Here is a 17,339-nt window from a genome sequence, read left to right as displayed (position 1 = left end):
GTTGATTCAGTCATGACCTCCAGCAGCGGTACCAATGTCCTGCTAGTTTTTGGTATTTCATTTCCTTAACTGAACTAATACTTGGCCTAATCAGAGCTCATTAAGAATTTCAAACCATCGGTGAGGTTAGGTTGCATTTAAAAGTATATTAGGTAAGTAAATGATTAGTTCAATAAATGTTTTAGTTCATTGAGGGTGGATCAATAACCAGTAGGACACTGGGTCCCCGGGACCAGGACTGGGAACCACTGATCTACAGGAACACATGTGTTGCATGTAACACTATTTACTTCCTACTAGGAAAACATTGATAATTATTCTTGGGCAGACAAGATGGTCATGGTTAGCATTAGGCTTAAACTTTATTGTCAGTGTTCACACTGAAGAGTCATTCGCCAGGAACAATCCTGGAGTCCCTTACTTCCCCACAGCAGCTAAAACAGGGCATGACTGAGAGTGATCATTCTTCTTAAACACCTTGTATTCACAGTTGACCTTGTCAAACTCCATCATGCAGTCGTCTGGGATCCGTACAGGTGTGCTGTATCTGTAATGAAGACATTTGCATCAGCAGCATAGAGACACACTCTCTCTCCTGAACAGGGATTCTGTTGCTGGTGTGATGATTAAAGCTGTTGAATTTCGACAACCTGATGACCTGGTTTAGAGTCACAAACCTCAAGCCAAGTCAATCCAGTACTGGTACTGGTAAATCTAGCACCACTTATCCAGCTAATCAAACAACTAAACAATGTCCTGCATGTTAATTAAGTGAATAGAGAACAACTGTTGTGACTACATAACCTTGAAAGAAAAAACTATGAAAGAGTTGATTTATGTTAAATAAAAACAAATCCAACAAAATACCAGATGTATGTTTGGAAAATAATAGAATTGCACAGTTTTCACACTGCATGTCCACAGTACAAGCAGCAACACTAGAGTATTGCAACCTAATCAACTCTTGTCTGACAATAAAACCTTCGCTAGCCCCAGCTCTGCCCCTTGGGGACTCGACACTACATGGCTCAATCTGTGCTCTGAGTGGATGCTTTTAGCAGTTGAGCCACTCAGGAGACCTTACAGCATTATAACTGGAACATCGTGTTTTGATTAAAATCTCTTTTGCCAGATTTCTTTGCTGATATGATTGAGGTCCCCAGATGACTGGTGTTATTGGTGTGTGGGAGTTAATTAAGGAACTATACATAATTTAGTGAAGGTGTAATGCTTAATTTAAATATTTATATCTTTGTGTTGAAATAGTGTTTTTTTAATCCTGTGCTGTCTCAAAGTGTACTAGTGACTGTGGAGCAAGAAGGTCACCCTACATTAAAGTGAGGACAACCTACAGTGATGGCTCCTGGGATGGCTGCTGTTGAGGAGTGTAAAGCCAGAGCTGGGCAGCTGTGTGTTTGGTGGTGATGCACTTACGCAGTGCAGCATGAAGTGCAGTCACAGTACATACAGACAGAGTTGCGCCAGCGTGAGCCAAGCTCATGGAGAGTCTTGTCCACTGAATCTTCACAGTGGGTCAGGAGCTTGGGGTTCGGACCTACAGACGAACATAGACTCATTTCAGTGACGCCAGAAGAGCTTGAATCATCAAAATATGTTTAGAATATTGAATGCTTCTGGGCTTAGGAGAAAAATCTGGTACCTGGTTTTAGCTCAAGTTGCTTAAAGTAACAGGAAGAGTGGCTGAGATGCAGCACGGCACACAGGAGAAAGGCCACAGGCAGGGACTTCTATACAACAGTAAAGAAATCAGAGAGAGAGGGTGTGTAGAGACTCTTCATACAGATAGACAAACTGCAGAGGTATAGGACTTTGGCATACTCACAAACAGAAAATACAATCTACAGTGTCCCTATTTTCAGTTCAAATCAAAGGATGGAATGCTGCAATGATTAAAGTATTAAATATCTACTCGTAAAGACACACTTAAAACGGAATATACTAGATGTTTTTGTGCAGGTATATTGAAGCACAGTACAGTCTTTATATTATGTCAGTGCTTGCTGAACTATTTCAAACTATTTTCTTTCCGTTCTTATGTTTACATGCAAGTTTGAGTCATGATGGCAAATGTTGTGCTGTAAGTGACAGATTTAAATGGATAAGGCTGAAATACAACAACAGTATTACATAAACAAGTCCTTACCATTTTCATCCAGGAGGGCTTGCCATACTACTTTGTGTAACAACAGAGTGGAAACTGAAGACCAACATGCTTTTAACATAACCTATTTCCACAATAGGTATATTTGAAAACACAAAATGGCACCAATATATGATGATCTGTTTTCTTTGGATTGCATGGACATGTGTGTAATGTACCTTTGATATACATGGTTTTGTATTGATATTCTAACCAAGCCACTTGAAGCATGTAGTGTTGCTTCCCTTATTAAAGGGAAGTGTAAAATTATCCTAGTAAAAGCAGAGTACTGTGTTAATAAGAACTACTGAATCATAGTAAAACATGGGGGAAATTAGGCCAGTAGTCTATCCCAGGGGTAGTTCTGAGGGGCATCTACACACACTACACACACGTACATAGCTACACACAAAGAGCCACCAGCTAGACAGTCACACTGTAATCACATATACAGTATATATATATTAACTGACGGTTATTTTACACAAGGATACAGAATCACAAAAGCCCCACATTTGTACTAGAAACTAGGAACACTATCATATCACTCTCTTGCTATATTATTGTAAATACTGAGACACGGTAAAAGGACTGTCATCAACATTAAATTAAAGAGAGAGGTCCATTAACATCTTTCTTTTTATTTGAATATACTAAATTAACATAATATAGAATCAATGAAGATTCTCAGTATGAAATCTCTAAAAGCAATAATAATAATTAATAATAATCAAAACAGAACAGGTGTATCTAAAATAGATATATGTGCTATATTAATGTGCTAGCAGTTTTATTTTAAGAGTTATCTTCCCTAAACTTAAAAATGAAAAGTTCTCAGGAGTTGATTTCAAACAGAGCAGCTTACCATGATTTCTGTTCTTCGTATCTGAGAGATGTGTTGGAGCACTGAATCTGTGCAGACAATTTATGCACTGCTAGAGAGCCCCCTGTGTTGTTGACCCTTGAGATTAAACACATCTGTGTTTTGGGACAGAGATTACTGCCAGATTTAGCCAATCAGAGTCCAACAAAGGATCTCCTCCTCTCTTTATAACTGCTGTCCCCTGTATTTTACCAATACTTGTGTCATTTTGTCCTTATCTGCATTTCTCCCTTCTTTCTTTCATTATATCTGTATGTGTTTATTTCTTTATTGTTTCTTTATTGTTTCTTTGTTTGTTGCTACTTACAATGGATGATGTACACACAAGCACAATACTACAACCACCAACTGTTGCAGTTAATGAAAACTAATTGTACTTATTTTGTCATGTTGCTATGTATTGGATGCTGTCTTTTTTAAATAAAGCTTTCACTGCAATGTGTGTGTGTTTCTTTAAATGAATTAGTAGAACCGATAGTGATAAACGTGGCAAGAATGATTTGTTATGAGCTCCCAGAACTAAACATAATGTTGAGCGAGGAAAGACGAAACTGCACTACTGTAACAAATTTACAATTTCAGTATTAAAAAAATGTATAAATAAGTTAACTTGCTAGGGTTTGCACTACATACGGAGCAATGTACAACAGGTTAGCGCAACAGGTTTGTAATGATTACATAGCAAACACTGGTTACATGCATCTTGTTACACATTAACATGACATTGGCCCAGTTACAGATTCACAAACATGACAAACTACAGGGATGGGATGTTACAGTTTGAATATGATGACAGCATTTTGCTAAGTAAAATGAAACCTGTGTTTTTGGATGTAAAATCCTTGTGTTTACTAAGCTACTTGTCATTAAGCAGATTTTAGTACATTTTGACTCAGTAAATTCAAGCATAAATGTATATTTTTAACAACACCTAACTACAATTAAATCCAATCACTTCAATCACATAACTTGCTCTGTTGGCATATCATTTTGATTATCCTCTGAGTAAGACTACATGCATTTCTAAATTGATTGTCTATTGAGGATTACAAATGGCTTTGGTAAATCTATTCTTGGAAACATCACACAATGAGCCTTGGCATGTTAGCCGCAGATATTGAACGCACCATGTGGTGGGCTTATGCTGATTTTCTGGCTGAACTCCATGCTAAGTTTGCACTGTAGTTCTATGTAAAAGCTCTCAACCCAGAAGAACTGACACACAATGTGGCTGTGGTGACTCCAGCCTCCTTGGAGAAGGGCCCTGGCCACCTGGGTAGTGGGAGTGTTGAGTGGGACTGGAGCCTGACCGGAGGAAGAAGTCTTAACTGAGTGCAGATTAGATGGAGCCACAGATGGTGAAGTCAGTGAAGGAGAGCTGGCCCCCATGGGAGAAGTGCTGGATTACCCAGTCTGCCACTGCTGTAGAGAACAGCACCATATCTCTAGGGTCACAGGGGACACTGTTACTGCTGTGATTTGCCAAAATATGAGTCATGTGCCCAGGTTGCCCTTTTCCACGGTGAGCAATATGGATTCCCATCACCATCACCTCCACTATTTAACCACCAGAAGGACCCCTTAGTACAGTGCTTTCAATTACAGCCAGAGCATGTCACCTCAGCTGTCATCACTAGCGGATTAACTTTGTATTCTGTCTTTTCAGCACCACCTATAAAGCAAAGCAATTCGCCATTCAGCACCACGGACAGCATCAGTCAGCTGTGTTTAAAGATGCACTCTGTGAACAACGACTGCATTCAGGGAAAAACGACCATAATTGTGACGATTTGATTAGTTGAACTGAGATTTTTTTCTGCACAAAATACATAAATTAATTTAGAAAACCCATCGATGTCATATGTGTATCTATTTAAAGGGAAAATATATAAAATATAGTGTTTTTGTAGCTAAAACCTGTTTGAGACAAAAGTAACTTGTTGCTTTCTATCTTATTGAAAAACAAGTTCAAAATCAAACACTTTTTATGTCTAGATCAAAGAAAGGCAAGTAATCTATTTACTCATTAACCGGATTATAACCGTATAACCACTAATCGAATTGATAGTATTAGGAAGTCAAATTGAATTAATAGTCGGACATGTCTCCTACGACACTTTGATGGTCCGTTCCTTGTTTGGCTAAATATGCAAGGATAGATTTAATACTCGTATCAGTTAACTCAAAAGCAAAGAAAAGGTGATACGACACAAGCCACTTGTGTTATTTTTAGTTAAGACAAGCGTTGGCAACAGAGTTTATTGATATAAGCCTCAGGGTTTTATAAGCGTATATCAGTTTAATTAAGTTCAAAAATGTTCATACCGAGACTGTATTGCTACTATGTATCAAGTATATCCTTCCACTCAGCTGCAGAGGGCAATTATATATTAATCAAATAATTAGCAAATAAGTGTGACTGCCCTGTTTGCAAAACAATTCATTTTGTGTTAAGCGTGGAGAAGAATGAGAAATCGTGGAACCACAAGTAAAAACAGACACATTGTGGGTCAGAGAGACTATTCTCACACAACATGCCATGGTACCTTGTGGGTTTGCGAGATGGGTGCTCTTTAAATTGTGAATACTGTAATCTCTCAACATGTAGGCTATACATTAAAATACTTTTGTATTTGAAATTCACAAATACTGGAGATTCAATTTTAAATGTGTCGTATTCAGAGTTTAGGGTTTGTAAAGCACAGTATCCTGGGCCTGTGAATAAGAACTGACAGAAAACAATTCAAAACCAGGGATTCATAAAATTAAAATAAAAAGCATTTATTGGCACGTGTCACCTTAAAATCAAGACATAGCAAATTCAATGGATTTTCATTCAATAGATCATCAATAATTCCAGTTGCAGGACTCCTGAAGGTATGTACGTTTTATACAATAAAGTGTCAAATGCAAAGACTGAGCAGGAATCACGAGACTCACAGGACCCACTCTATGTTCTAGAAACAGTAGTGAGGTACCTGGTCTAGTGCAGCATCAATCATACAGTTGTCATGAGACAGGGAATTTTCAATAGCGATACCAGAGATATGAGGTTCAATGATGCACAATATTTCACAACAATGGGAGGCATTTCCACTGCCATTCAGTTTTGGTACAAGCAATCGGTAACAGACAGTGTGTGGAAAATGAGATGGCAGTTTTATCCAAAGTGGAATAAAAAAGGCAGAACGGACACCGGACACATCTCATTTAAATCCTAAGGCTAAATCATGATAGAAAAGCAACTTTAAAATAGGTTGAACACAAATAAAGAAATTGCACAACACTGAGTTTGACATTTCTCATAATTGTTTGGTGGTCTGTCTCCCTGCTCTCTCAAAATCTCTTTGTTCTGGATTTGAGGAGCTACACACACAGAAATAAACCGTAAAAAACAGGACAAAGGTCTGAGCATAAAGGTTTCTTGTTCAAGGCCACTTTTATTGTTGGTCAGCTGAAGAACATGAAAGTAGTGCAAGGTGAGATAAGAAACTGATAAGAAATACAATGTCCCTTGTACTTTCTGACCACAATCTAAATTGGTTTGATTGACAGGTTTGTCATCATATGTACATGCTTGGTCTCTGTACTGGAGGCGTTCTTCACAATACATTGTGTATTGTTCAGCTTGCGAAGGAAATATATTTATAAACGTAATCATGTTTATATACACACAACACTTCGTAAAACACCTTTGAAAAGGAAATGAAAAATAGTTGGATAAAAATATGTTCACAGGGGTGGAAAATGTTTATCATTGCTTAATGTACTTTAACATAATTCATTTTCAGGGTTCCATAAAATTATGCTTTTCCCAGTAAACTCTGGCTGAAACAAGTGAGTCCGTCAGTCTGAGTCTGTGGGCGGACACTGGAGCTCAGCAACAGAGATCAATGGAAGTGATGTTTGATCGATTGCTATGAATAGAAAAAACGATGAGTTAAGTCTCAATAATTGAATCAGATAAATTGATAAACAGTACTAAGTTTTAAAATTAGTCAAGTTAGCCTGTTGCCATTCGCTCACAGACACCCACATTTCCATGAGAGGAGGCTGGATTGCCTGAGGCTTGGCCCTGATGGCAAACACTCCCCATTTCCTGAAGGAGAGCTTCAGACCGGTCATCTGAGACACCTTTGGGATGCCACTGACGGCCGCAGCAGGGCTGATGGTTGAAGAGGAGACCAGGGCCAGATCGACCGGCTGGGAACGCACCAGTTCTGATCCCAAGGAGGAGGGCAGCTGTACAGACTCCTTCACCAGGACACTCTGCTCCGTCTAGTCCAGCTCAAGTGAAACTGAAACAAGATTTCTTCCCTTCCTGCTTCCCTGGATGACAGTGCTGGTGCTGTGCCACTTGACGATCTTTCTCCTGACTGGGTGAGGGGACTCCGAGCCAAGAGCACCCCCGGACAGTGTCTTCCGGGAGGCAGAGGTGGAGAGTTTCCCCGCACTGAGTGGAGACATGCTTGGATGAGCATCACAGTGCATCTCTATCTGGCCCATTTCCTGCTGCAGTAGCACTTCCAACACCACTGGATACAGGACGCTCGGCAGGAGAGCGCTCGGCCCCGCTTGGCCTCCAGTAGATTCAGCCGAGGAAGAGGAAAGAGGAAGGCTTGAACCTGGCCCTCAAACCACGTCACCCACGCTGAGGGACTCCCAGACTCCTGCACAGGCAGCCTGACCACATTGGCCACTTCCTGTCAGTCTTCTAGACTCAATCATTTCAAAAAGCAGTGCGTTTACTGATTGGACTGATGAATACTTTGGTCTTCCCACAGTGCACCAGCGAACAGTGAGGTGGTTAGGGAGGTCCAAGGGAGCGACAATGCTGAGGATGTCACCGACTGTGGTGTCCTTGCCGGCCTTAATAGAGTTTCAAATCCAGACAAATGGATTAACTACTCAGCAATTCTTAATGGTAGAAAATGCATTCAAAATTAATCAGGATGTGTAAAGTGAATTGGGGTGATACCTTTAATTGGAAGAAATAGTAACAGCACATGCTTTTCTCTTTTTAAAGAAGACACCCATCACCCAAACTGCTTCCTTACAGTTTACCCTGTAAGGAGTAAGACAGGATATATAAGATAACCCCACTTGCAAATGACAAAGAGTGTCCTAAACTCAGATGCACCAGAGCTACTCATGTGGCTCTCAGAGCATAACACTTCACAAAGTCTGGGTTCAGAAACCTGGAAAGAGAGAATGTTTCAGTGCAAAAAAATTAAGGCTTTCAATAAGTCTTGTGAATAAGTATAGATTAGTTTATTTGACATATCAGCTTAAACAGCTACACACCTTCACACTTCCTGTATTGTCATTCGTGTTAAAACAATCATGTACCCTATTAAGGAAAATGCAATGTACCTTAAATTTGGAGACCACAGTGACGGACTTTGCGGTGGCCCCTGGTGTTCTTCTGCTCCTCGTTGTAATCAGCAAAGAGGTCACTGAGCCTTTTGGGATTTCTCCAGCAGGCACAGAGTCCCGCACACAGACAAGACAACACAATGCGTTCAGCTGGGGAGGGAATTGTTAAAGAGTCGATTTCTCCCTTGATCCTCGCTGCTCACATGGTTCGTCTCCAGCATTCCCTTGATCTGGTAGCAGACATCGTCGGCGTAATGAGACACTGTGAAGTGCAGCCTGGCATCCAACCTGTCCCGTTTCATGCAGGAGTTGTTGGACAGGGATTTCTCCAAGTGCTTGTCGTCTGAAGGGCGATTCAGCCGGCACTCCTGGATGACAGACAAGGGGTCAGATTACATGAGATGCGTGCAAAAATTCTCATCTCAAGTTTGTCCTTCATTCTGCACAGGGTTTGTGCTTTGTCTGATTTTGGCACCTCACGCATTGGGCGATCTAGACTACTGCTCAGCCTTCCTTTTCTATCTCCAGATTAGTCTAACCTCATCGAGCAGGGAGAAGACGCTGCTAGGGCTGTCCTCAAAGAGGTCCAAGCAGCTCTGGTTTTCCCGGTAACTGATGAAGGACCAGTCCAGTCCCTCTGCAATGTTCTCCTCCTGCAGAAGGGAGAGAAAAGGGGTTTAAAGAGATGTTTTGGAGGAAAGAGTCACAGCATGTGACTTTTCAGATGATTTTCACGACACAGAGATTCTAGTTTCAGAGTCAAACCCCAAGCCACGGTAATACTCACATCTGTGTCTATTTTAAAGCCAAATCACATCAACAAACCACCCCCCCAGTGGGGATATACTAGCGATGACATCACTTGGAAGAATGCCTCAGGTGACGGGCACAATACGAATGCATCCCTCTCAGCAGGAAGACCAGAGGCAACACACAAATGTTGAGATCATTAAACTCAGAAAGAGCAAATGGATAACTTATCTTAATATAAATCAAAAAAATTAAAGACAATGGTTAAAGCAAAATTAGGAGCTCAGAAGTAACTGCTGGTTCTTCAGAAAGTGGCTGACAAAGTGCTGCTGAAGCTTCTCGTTGCCATAGTGGATCCAGGGATCCAGACAACAACAAGACACAGGGAGAAATGCTCAGAGATGTAGTGATTAAACTGAACGCCTTTCGACACTACTGTGTTATCATCAGGGCTATAAATACCTAATATGTGAGAGTGCAGCTACAAAATCATTTTTTCATTATATATATAATAAATATAAAATGTGATGTTACGCACACCATCTTAAACAACTTTTGTTTTATATAAAGTGTAAACATCACTATGGACATGGACTATGGACATGGATTTTGGGACCTTTTCTCATATACAGTATTTGATCCCCTGCTGATTTTGTACATTTGCCCACTGACAAAGAAATGATCAGTCTATAATTTTAATGGTAGGTGTATTTTAACAGTGAGAGACAGAATAACAACAAAAAAATCCAGAAAAATGCATTTCAAAAAAGTTATAAATTGATTTGCATGTGAATGAGGGAAATAAGTATTTGACCCCTTCGACTTAGTACTTGGTGGCAAAACCCTTGTTGGCAATCACAGAGGTCAGACGTTTCTTGTAGTTGGCCACCAGGTTTGCACACATCTCAGGAGGGATTTTGTCCCACTCCTCTTTGCAGATCCTCTCCAAGTCATTAAGGTTTCGAGGCTGACGTTTGGCAACTCGAACCTTCAGCTCCCTCCACAGATTTTCTATGGGATTAAGGTCTGGAGACTGGCTAGGCCACTCCAGGACCTTAATGTGCTTCTTCTTGAGCCACTCCTTTGTTGCCTTGGCTGTGTGTTTTGGGTCATTGTCATGCTGGAATACCCATCCACGATCCATTTTCAATGCCCTGGCTGAGGGAAGGAGGTTCTCACCCAAGATTTGACGGTACATGGACCCGTCCATCGTCCCTTTGATGCGGTGCAGTTATCCTGTCCCCTTAGCAGAAAAACACCCCCAAAGCATTATGTTTCCGCCTCCATGTTTGACGGTGGGGATGGTGTTCTTGGGGTCATTCCTCCTCCTCCAAACACGGTGAGTTGAGTTGATGCCAAAGAGCTCGATTTTGGTCTAATCCGTCCACAACACTTTCACCCAGTTCTCCTCTGAATCATTCAGTTGTTCATTGGCAAACTTCAGACGGGCCTGTACATGTGCTTTCTTGAGCAGGGGGACCTTGCGGGCGCTGCAGGATTTCAGTCCTTTATGGCGTAGTGTGTTACCAGTTGTTTTCTTGGTGACTATGGTCCCAGCTGCCTTGAGATCATTAACAAGATCCTCCCGTGTAGTTCTGGGCTGATTCCTCACCGTTCTCATGATCATTGAAACTCCACGAGATGAAATCTTGCATGGAGCCCCAGACCGAGGGAGACTGACAGTTATTTTGTGTTTCTTCCATTTGCGAATAATCGCACCAACGGTTGTCACCTTCTCACCAAGCTGCTTGGCGATGGTCTTGTAGCCCATTCCAGCATTGTGTAGGTCTACAATCTTGTCCCTGACATCCTTGGACAGCTCTTTGGTCTTGGCCATGGTGGAGAGTTTGGAATCTGATTGATTGATTGCTTCTGTGGACAGGTGTCTTTTATACAGGTAACGAGCTGAGATTAGGAGCACTCCCTTTAAGAGAGTGCTCCTAATCTCAGCTCGTTACCTGTATAAAAGATACCTGGGAGCCAGAAATCTTGCTGATTGATAGGGGATCAAATACTTATTTCCCTCATTAACATACAAATCAATTTATAACTTTTTTGAAATGCGTTTTTCTGGATTGTTTTGATGTTATTCTATCTCTCACTGTTAAAATACACCTACCATTAAAATTATAGACTGATCATTTCTTTGTCAGTGGGCAAACGTACAAAATCAGCAGGGAATCAAATACTTTTTTCCCTCACTGTACAACTGTATTTAAATCATAAAGTGAATAATAAAGTTAATATGTAAAATAAAAATCAAATGTAATTATTTATTAAAACTGTATATTTTACGCAAAGCTGTTGCCGAATGCATGCATCAGAACAATCAATAACTCACTCTGCTGGCTCCTTCAGCAAACAGTGACCTGCCTCTGAGAGGTTATAGTATCAGGTCCGGCCGCGGGTTCGAGTCCATCTTTGATCGGGAAAAGGGAGCGAAGAAAGCGCCAATGGACGAGAGAGGGGCGGGTCTGAGCCGCGGATCCGGCTCACTGATTGGCTCACTGCTGCGCTGCTCATTATGCTACAGCGTGATTGGTCACAAGTATCTCGCAAACCTGAAACATGGTAATTCCACGTGTATGTATGTAATTCCTCTCTCCGATTATAATAACAGTACCGAGTCATCTGTGGAAAATGTAGTGGAGTAAAAAGTACATTATTTTAGTGGAGTAAAGGTAAAAGTAGCCACAAATAAAAAAATACTTAAGTACAAATACTCGAAAAACGTACTTAAGTATAGGAACGAAGTATTTGTACTTCGTTACTTTACACCCCTGCTCTCTCCCATCATCATCAGTCATCCTGACAGTGAAGAAGTTCAACAGCTCATCTGCAGGCAACCCCAGCAAGACAGCTGCCTTCTGGAGGAAGTCTGGAAAAGGCCATAGAGAGCAACCACTACTGCTACTTAACATACAGACATTTGGGGAGCACCTTACTGAGAAAAAAATACTTCACGACACAGGTTACACAAGGCTGAAGGACCTGCTTTGGCCAGACGGTCCATGGTTCCCCCTCCAGCCCCCTGTGGGGAGAGGCCATGGACAGGATGGGCTGAAGTTGCCTTACCTTTGGACTGCTCTTACAGTTCACAAGGCTTTGACTCATTGGTTTCAGAGAAATCCACGTTCCCCAGCTGCAAAAGCCCTGCAAGGACCTGGTTCACGTGAAATGTAGAAAGAAAATGAGGGAGGCTCTAGCTTTGAATCATGGCTCAGATTATATTTACGGAGTGTGTATGCAATAACACCTGTAAACGTTTGTTATAGCCTGAATGTCTAAATGTATTCATTTCTTTTTAACAAAAGAAAAGTTCATAATCCTCACAAAGCAAATGAATATATTCCGATCAGAATCAGAGTAATGAATTCTGGAATAAATAACAAGCCTTTAAAAATCTGAACAAATACATTTAAAAGCTAAACTGAAATAAATAAATTAACATACACTTGAACATTTCAAAGAGTCTTAAGTCATATAATATATTTGTGACAAGTCGCAAGTATTTTGTTAGTTTAATTTCATTACCCAGAAGATATGTCCTTGTGCCTTGCTGTCAATGCCAAGACTCAACATGGCATCTCTGGTTTCAGCAAAGCAGTCTTCTGCAAAAATTAAGACCAAAACCAGCAGTCATAAAATCAAGTTACTTGGCTTTAAAGAACATCTGTACAATTTCTTCTCAAATCTGCTTCTTCCCCACAGTGCATCAAATCCAGAGAATGTGAAGCTTTCATTTCTGAATTTGCAAATGTATTTATGGCATACTTTTGTAAAATGCCAAATTAAAAAAAAAATCTATTTCACACAAATTAATTGCATCTACATAACCACTGAGAATTAACATTAAAGAATCAGTCACCTCCCTTTTCATTTAAACATTCACAAAGAGAGCAAAATCCACTGGCTACCATGTAAAAACACAGTGTTGTGAAACCCCCCACTAATTACATTCAAGTGTTTTGTCAGCATTTGGCAACCTGGAAAAATGCACGTCATGTGGCATCTCCCACTGCTGTCTCTCCTCCTCTGAGGCTCCCTCCATCATCTAGAGAAAGAACAAGAGAGAAACTAGTCTGAAAACAAACCATGTGATCAAAACAGCGAGTCCTCCCTATTGCATCGTATGACCATCCCCTGAAAAACCAGGCATCAATGAAAAACAGGGATTCCTAGCTTGGATATAAAAACTAAATGCTTTTTGTGGACTGAGTGTGTGTGTTACTGACCTGGTAGAAAATATGGAAATTACACTAATTGGGAGCTTGGCAGACCACTCTGGTCTTATCCAGCAGAAACATCTGGATCTTCGCCCTCACAAGCTGCTGCGAACTATAGACAATATTAGCCTTAAGCAGCCAAACAGACAGACTGAAATCTGCCACATTAAAGGCTAAGAAGAATAATTTGCTCAGGAATAAATCATGGGAACACAGAAAGCCATGCATCAAACACACTGTGGTAAAAGAATAACGGTATAGAGCCCAGATAGTTAATATACCAAAGTCACTGTCACTGTCCTGGAGAAAAACATTGACAACACTAAGAATACATCTCATTCAGTGTCATTGACTGGATAGTATCCTTGGATCACTTAGTTATTAAAGGACACCGAACGAGCACAATGGGTCGAATGGTCTCCTCTCATTTGTAAACTTTCTTATGTTCTTATGTTCTTATGTTGATTGGAGTAGATACACAAGATAGGACAGTCTTTGGGTTTATGGCTTAACAGATGGTTGTACTTTCAGAAACTGAAGGTCTGTTGTAAATGTTCAGGATCTCTATCAGAAATGTAAAAGGTAGTGCTCACCATTTGACAGCTTATAACTGCACACCAATCCAGAATGTCGGGCAAGGAGGTCAATGCAGATTCCAGCCTGTATCTCTGCAGCTTTTTTTCTGAAGGGATTATGCTAGAATAACCAGAACCTAATCAAAACTAATCCATGCATATTCTAAAGGTCAATGTTACAAATAACACATGACAATAAAAAAAATAAATAAAAATAATAATACAATAGTAAAAATCTGAGAGAAAATCTAATTTAAAGTATTAATTGATGTGTGATTTACAAGAGTGATCTGCATTATAGTCCACCGACCACTACAGATAATATCAGCATCACAGGGTATCAGCATCACATCCGTTTCATAACAATTGACTTCCGTAAGTGTTCCAGCATTTTATAGAAAGATAAGGTGGAGAATATACTATAGTATCAAAAAAGAATAAACTTGAAAATAATATAGTAATGAGTGATCAAAATTACTAAACACACAGTGGAGACTTAATCATTATTATTAATATAATTATTATTAATAATATAATAATTATTATTAATATAATTATTATTATTAATATTATTATTATTATTATTATTAATATTACTAATAATAATAATAATTCACATTATCTTAAAGAATATGCACTAAACACCTAAAAGTTAAGTGCATTTGCGTTGCTTTGTATCCGCACTGAAATGTATTTTTCTGTTGTATCTTACCTGCGCCTGAGCTGATGCACAGTAAGGAGGCAAGTGTGAAGGAGAAAAGGATCTGATGCATTATTCTCTCTTTCACTGTGGCTCCACCTGTCGACACTTAAAAATGAATTAGTTCTTTGTGAATGTGATCACATTCACTGAAGGGTTTATATCTCTCACCGTAAGACCCAACAGTGAATGAAATACAGCCCCTCCCTCTTCGGTATCTAATAAATACCTCTTACCGATTGTATACCCACATCTGCATGTGTCACAGTATTTCTTCTAATCCTATTCTCCATTTTACTTGGCTTAACACACATTTCTACAAGTCTCCTTGGTTTGTTGGTGCTGTTGCTGTGTTCTCGGTTCTTGATGAAGCATGCGTGACATTTTGTTGGCTATATTATTTCTATAAGACATATGTTTCTTGTGTGTGCCGAATAGATGTGTTTAATATTTTAGGACCTCATTCACCAATAGTTTCATATTCAATTGACATTTTGTTTTCCCTTTGTGTGGAGTTCCTTTCCTGGAAGACTGAAGCAGAACAAGCTGCACTTTGCCCTCCTGACTGCTGTGCAACTGTGGTGGGCTGAAAAGATAATGACAACAAGAAGTTACATGTGTAGAGTAGTAGTTGGAAGTATAAACACCCTCTACTTGCATTAGGAAAATAGTGTTCAACACACTTAAAAGACATCTCACTGTCATGTATAGTTTAACAGAACAACTCACACTTCATACAATGGTAAATTATTTTTGGAAAATAATGTATGAATACTTGTTAAGACAACTACTGAATACACAGGTACACAGGAGTTTAATACGAGAAAACAAATGTTAATTGTTCCAATGTTTTTTATTTTGTTTTGTTTTTCTCCTGAAACATTGCAACAGTTTAACAGCAAACAGGGGCTGTAATATCTTCACCAACTCAAATTAAACATTTCAACAGTCTACAAAGACACGGATATAGCAATATAGTAAATCTGTAATATTTAGGCAGTGTAATATAGAGAAAAGCCATTTTGCTTTTTATCAAATGTATTGGGATTAGTCTCTGCCAGTGCCAGCTGGTACTAGTACACAGCACATATTGTCATACTTGACATCAGTGAACTGACAGTATTGGTGAGGTTTGAATACTAACACACTTAAACAGTCATGCACCAAGCTGGCATTTTAAGTGATTCAAGGAGAATAAGAAGAAAAATATTTGAGGGCTTGCCAAGTCCTAATATTAATATTATACAACACATCCGGGATGAACTGGAAGAGCTAATCAGAAACTTATTTCACTACACCAGGAATGACACCGGTTGAAGAATGTCCTCCAGTGGGGGTGTACTGTAGAGATGTTAAAATAAATACATACAAAATATATTTTCTGCTAACATGTGTAGCATAAGGTACACTTATAAATTTCAATTAAATAAGTGAATTTATAGTATCACCTTATCACGAATCCTGGAATCTTGTAGAACTCAATTTCTGTAATAATTGGACGCAGACACCAATTCCAAAGATATAAATTGTCAAGTTTATTCAAAAACAAAGACTAAATGTAGCACTACACTAATTATACAAAAGGGAAAAACTAATTAAAATTCAACTCTAGATCAACAAATCAAAAACAAATCACTTCCGTGAACAAATCAAAGACCATGGGATCGCATATGATAACACACAAATCGTTAAACAAAAAAGGTTATAAACACATTGACTACAATACCGGTTAGTAAGACGAAGGTGAGTCTCTCATTAGTATTGTTAGTCGGACATTAAATAACTACACAGGTTAGTATTTATGTCAGGTAACTTTTCGTTATATATATACATACATCAGTCTCATTTACGTTTAGGTGCCGAGAAAGATCCTATCATTACTTGTTACCACAATTTCCCTTAACTAATTATTATTCAATGATTAAGGATAGGCAGGGCCACCAATAATCTAATGTCTATTAACTTGTGTCAATTTCAGACTAAATAGTTAAACAGGAATGAGAAGATATTTCTCGGAGTTGACAGATTTTATTTCTAAAATTATCAACAAAACAGTTTAATGCAACACACATTAATATTTAAGAAAAATAAATGATATTACACATTCTAGAGTTATGAATCACAGATTAACATTTCTAATTGATTTCTCAAATGTCATGAATCATGAACTCCAAACTGTTAAACTTATGTGAACTTCGTCGCAGAGAGGCCTCTCTGGCTTCGGGCTCAGATAACAGCACACGGCACGAGGTCCGTGTGGTTGGAACAAAGGCAGTCCGGTTCGGCTTTGTCCAAGAACTTCCACTCAGTCGATGCACCTGGAAGTTGGGGTTTCGCGAATGTAGAGTCTTTTACAAACAGATTTTCCACTGGTTTGAAGGCTCCAAGGTTGTGCACAAAATCTTCTTTGTAAGCAGGGTTTCCACCGTAGTTACTTGAAGACAAAGTCTTTGAGGAAAGCAGGGCCCTGTTTGTTCCAAGGGTCAAGTTTCTTAAGACTCAAATAGCTATTTAAATGACTGACACTTTCGTATACAGTCGACTTAGTCAATTGTCCAGCTGTAAAATTCCACTGATCAGGTGGGCACAGGCGGGCATGCGCAGTCTGTAAAGTTCTTTATTTGGTAAAGTCCTTTAAAAGAATTCTTTGTACGGCTCAATGTCCTTC

General features: G+C 39.5%; 1 protein-coding gene across 1 annotated transcript; it reads right to left on the bottom strand.

Moving 5' to 3' along the window:
- Nucleotides 1–337: 337 nt before the first annotated feature.
- Nucleotides 338–3,144, bottom strand: msmbl (microseminoprotein, beta-like). Its single transcript, XM_066714430.1, has 4 exons — nt 3,027–3,144; nt 1,661–1,748; nt 1,435–1,555; nt 338–547 (listed from the first exon to the last, which is right to left on the bottom strand). The coding sequence occupies exons 1-4, from the start codon at nt 3,027–3,029 to the stop codon at nt 418–420; spliced, it is 342 nt and encodes a 113-aa protein (XP_066570527.1). The 5' UTR covers nt 3,030–3,144; the 3' UTR covers nt 338–417.
- Nucleotides 3,145–17,339: the final 14,195 nt, after the last annotated feature.

Source organism: Amia ocellicauda, chromosome 9 (genome assembly GCF_036373705.1).
Source record: "Amia ocellicauda isolate fAmiCal2 chromosome 9, fAmiCal2.hap1, whole genome shotgun sequence".
Taxonomy (NCBI): Eukaryota; Metazoa; Chordata; class Actinopteri; order Amiiformes; family Amiidae; genus Amia; species Amia ocellicauda.
Note: the sequence above shows the minus strand (reverse complement) of the source record. Positions and strands in the feature narration are given on the sequence as shown.

What these genes read in the sequence shown, in the direction of transcription:
- msmbl (XM_066714430.1), bottom strand. An exon ending in GCAACTTGAGCTAAAACCAG is followed by an intron (nt 1,556 to 1,660) that starts GTACCAGATTTT and finishes GTTCGTCTGTAG; the next exon opens with GTCCGAACCCCAAGCTCCTG. An exon ending in TGCACTTCATGCTGCACTGC is followed by an intron (nt 548 to 1,434) that starts GTAAGTGCATCA and finishes TCTTCATTACAG; the next exon opens with ATACAGCACACCTGTACGGA.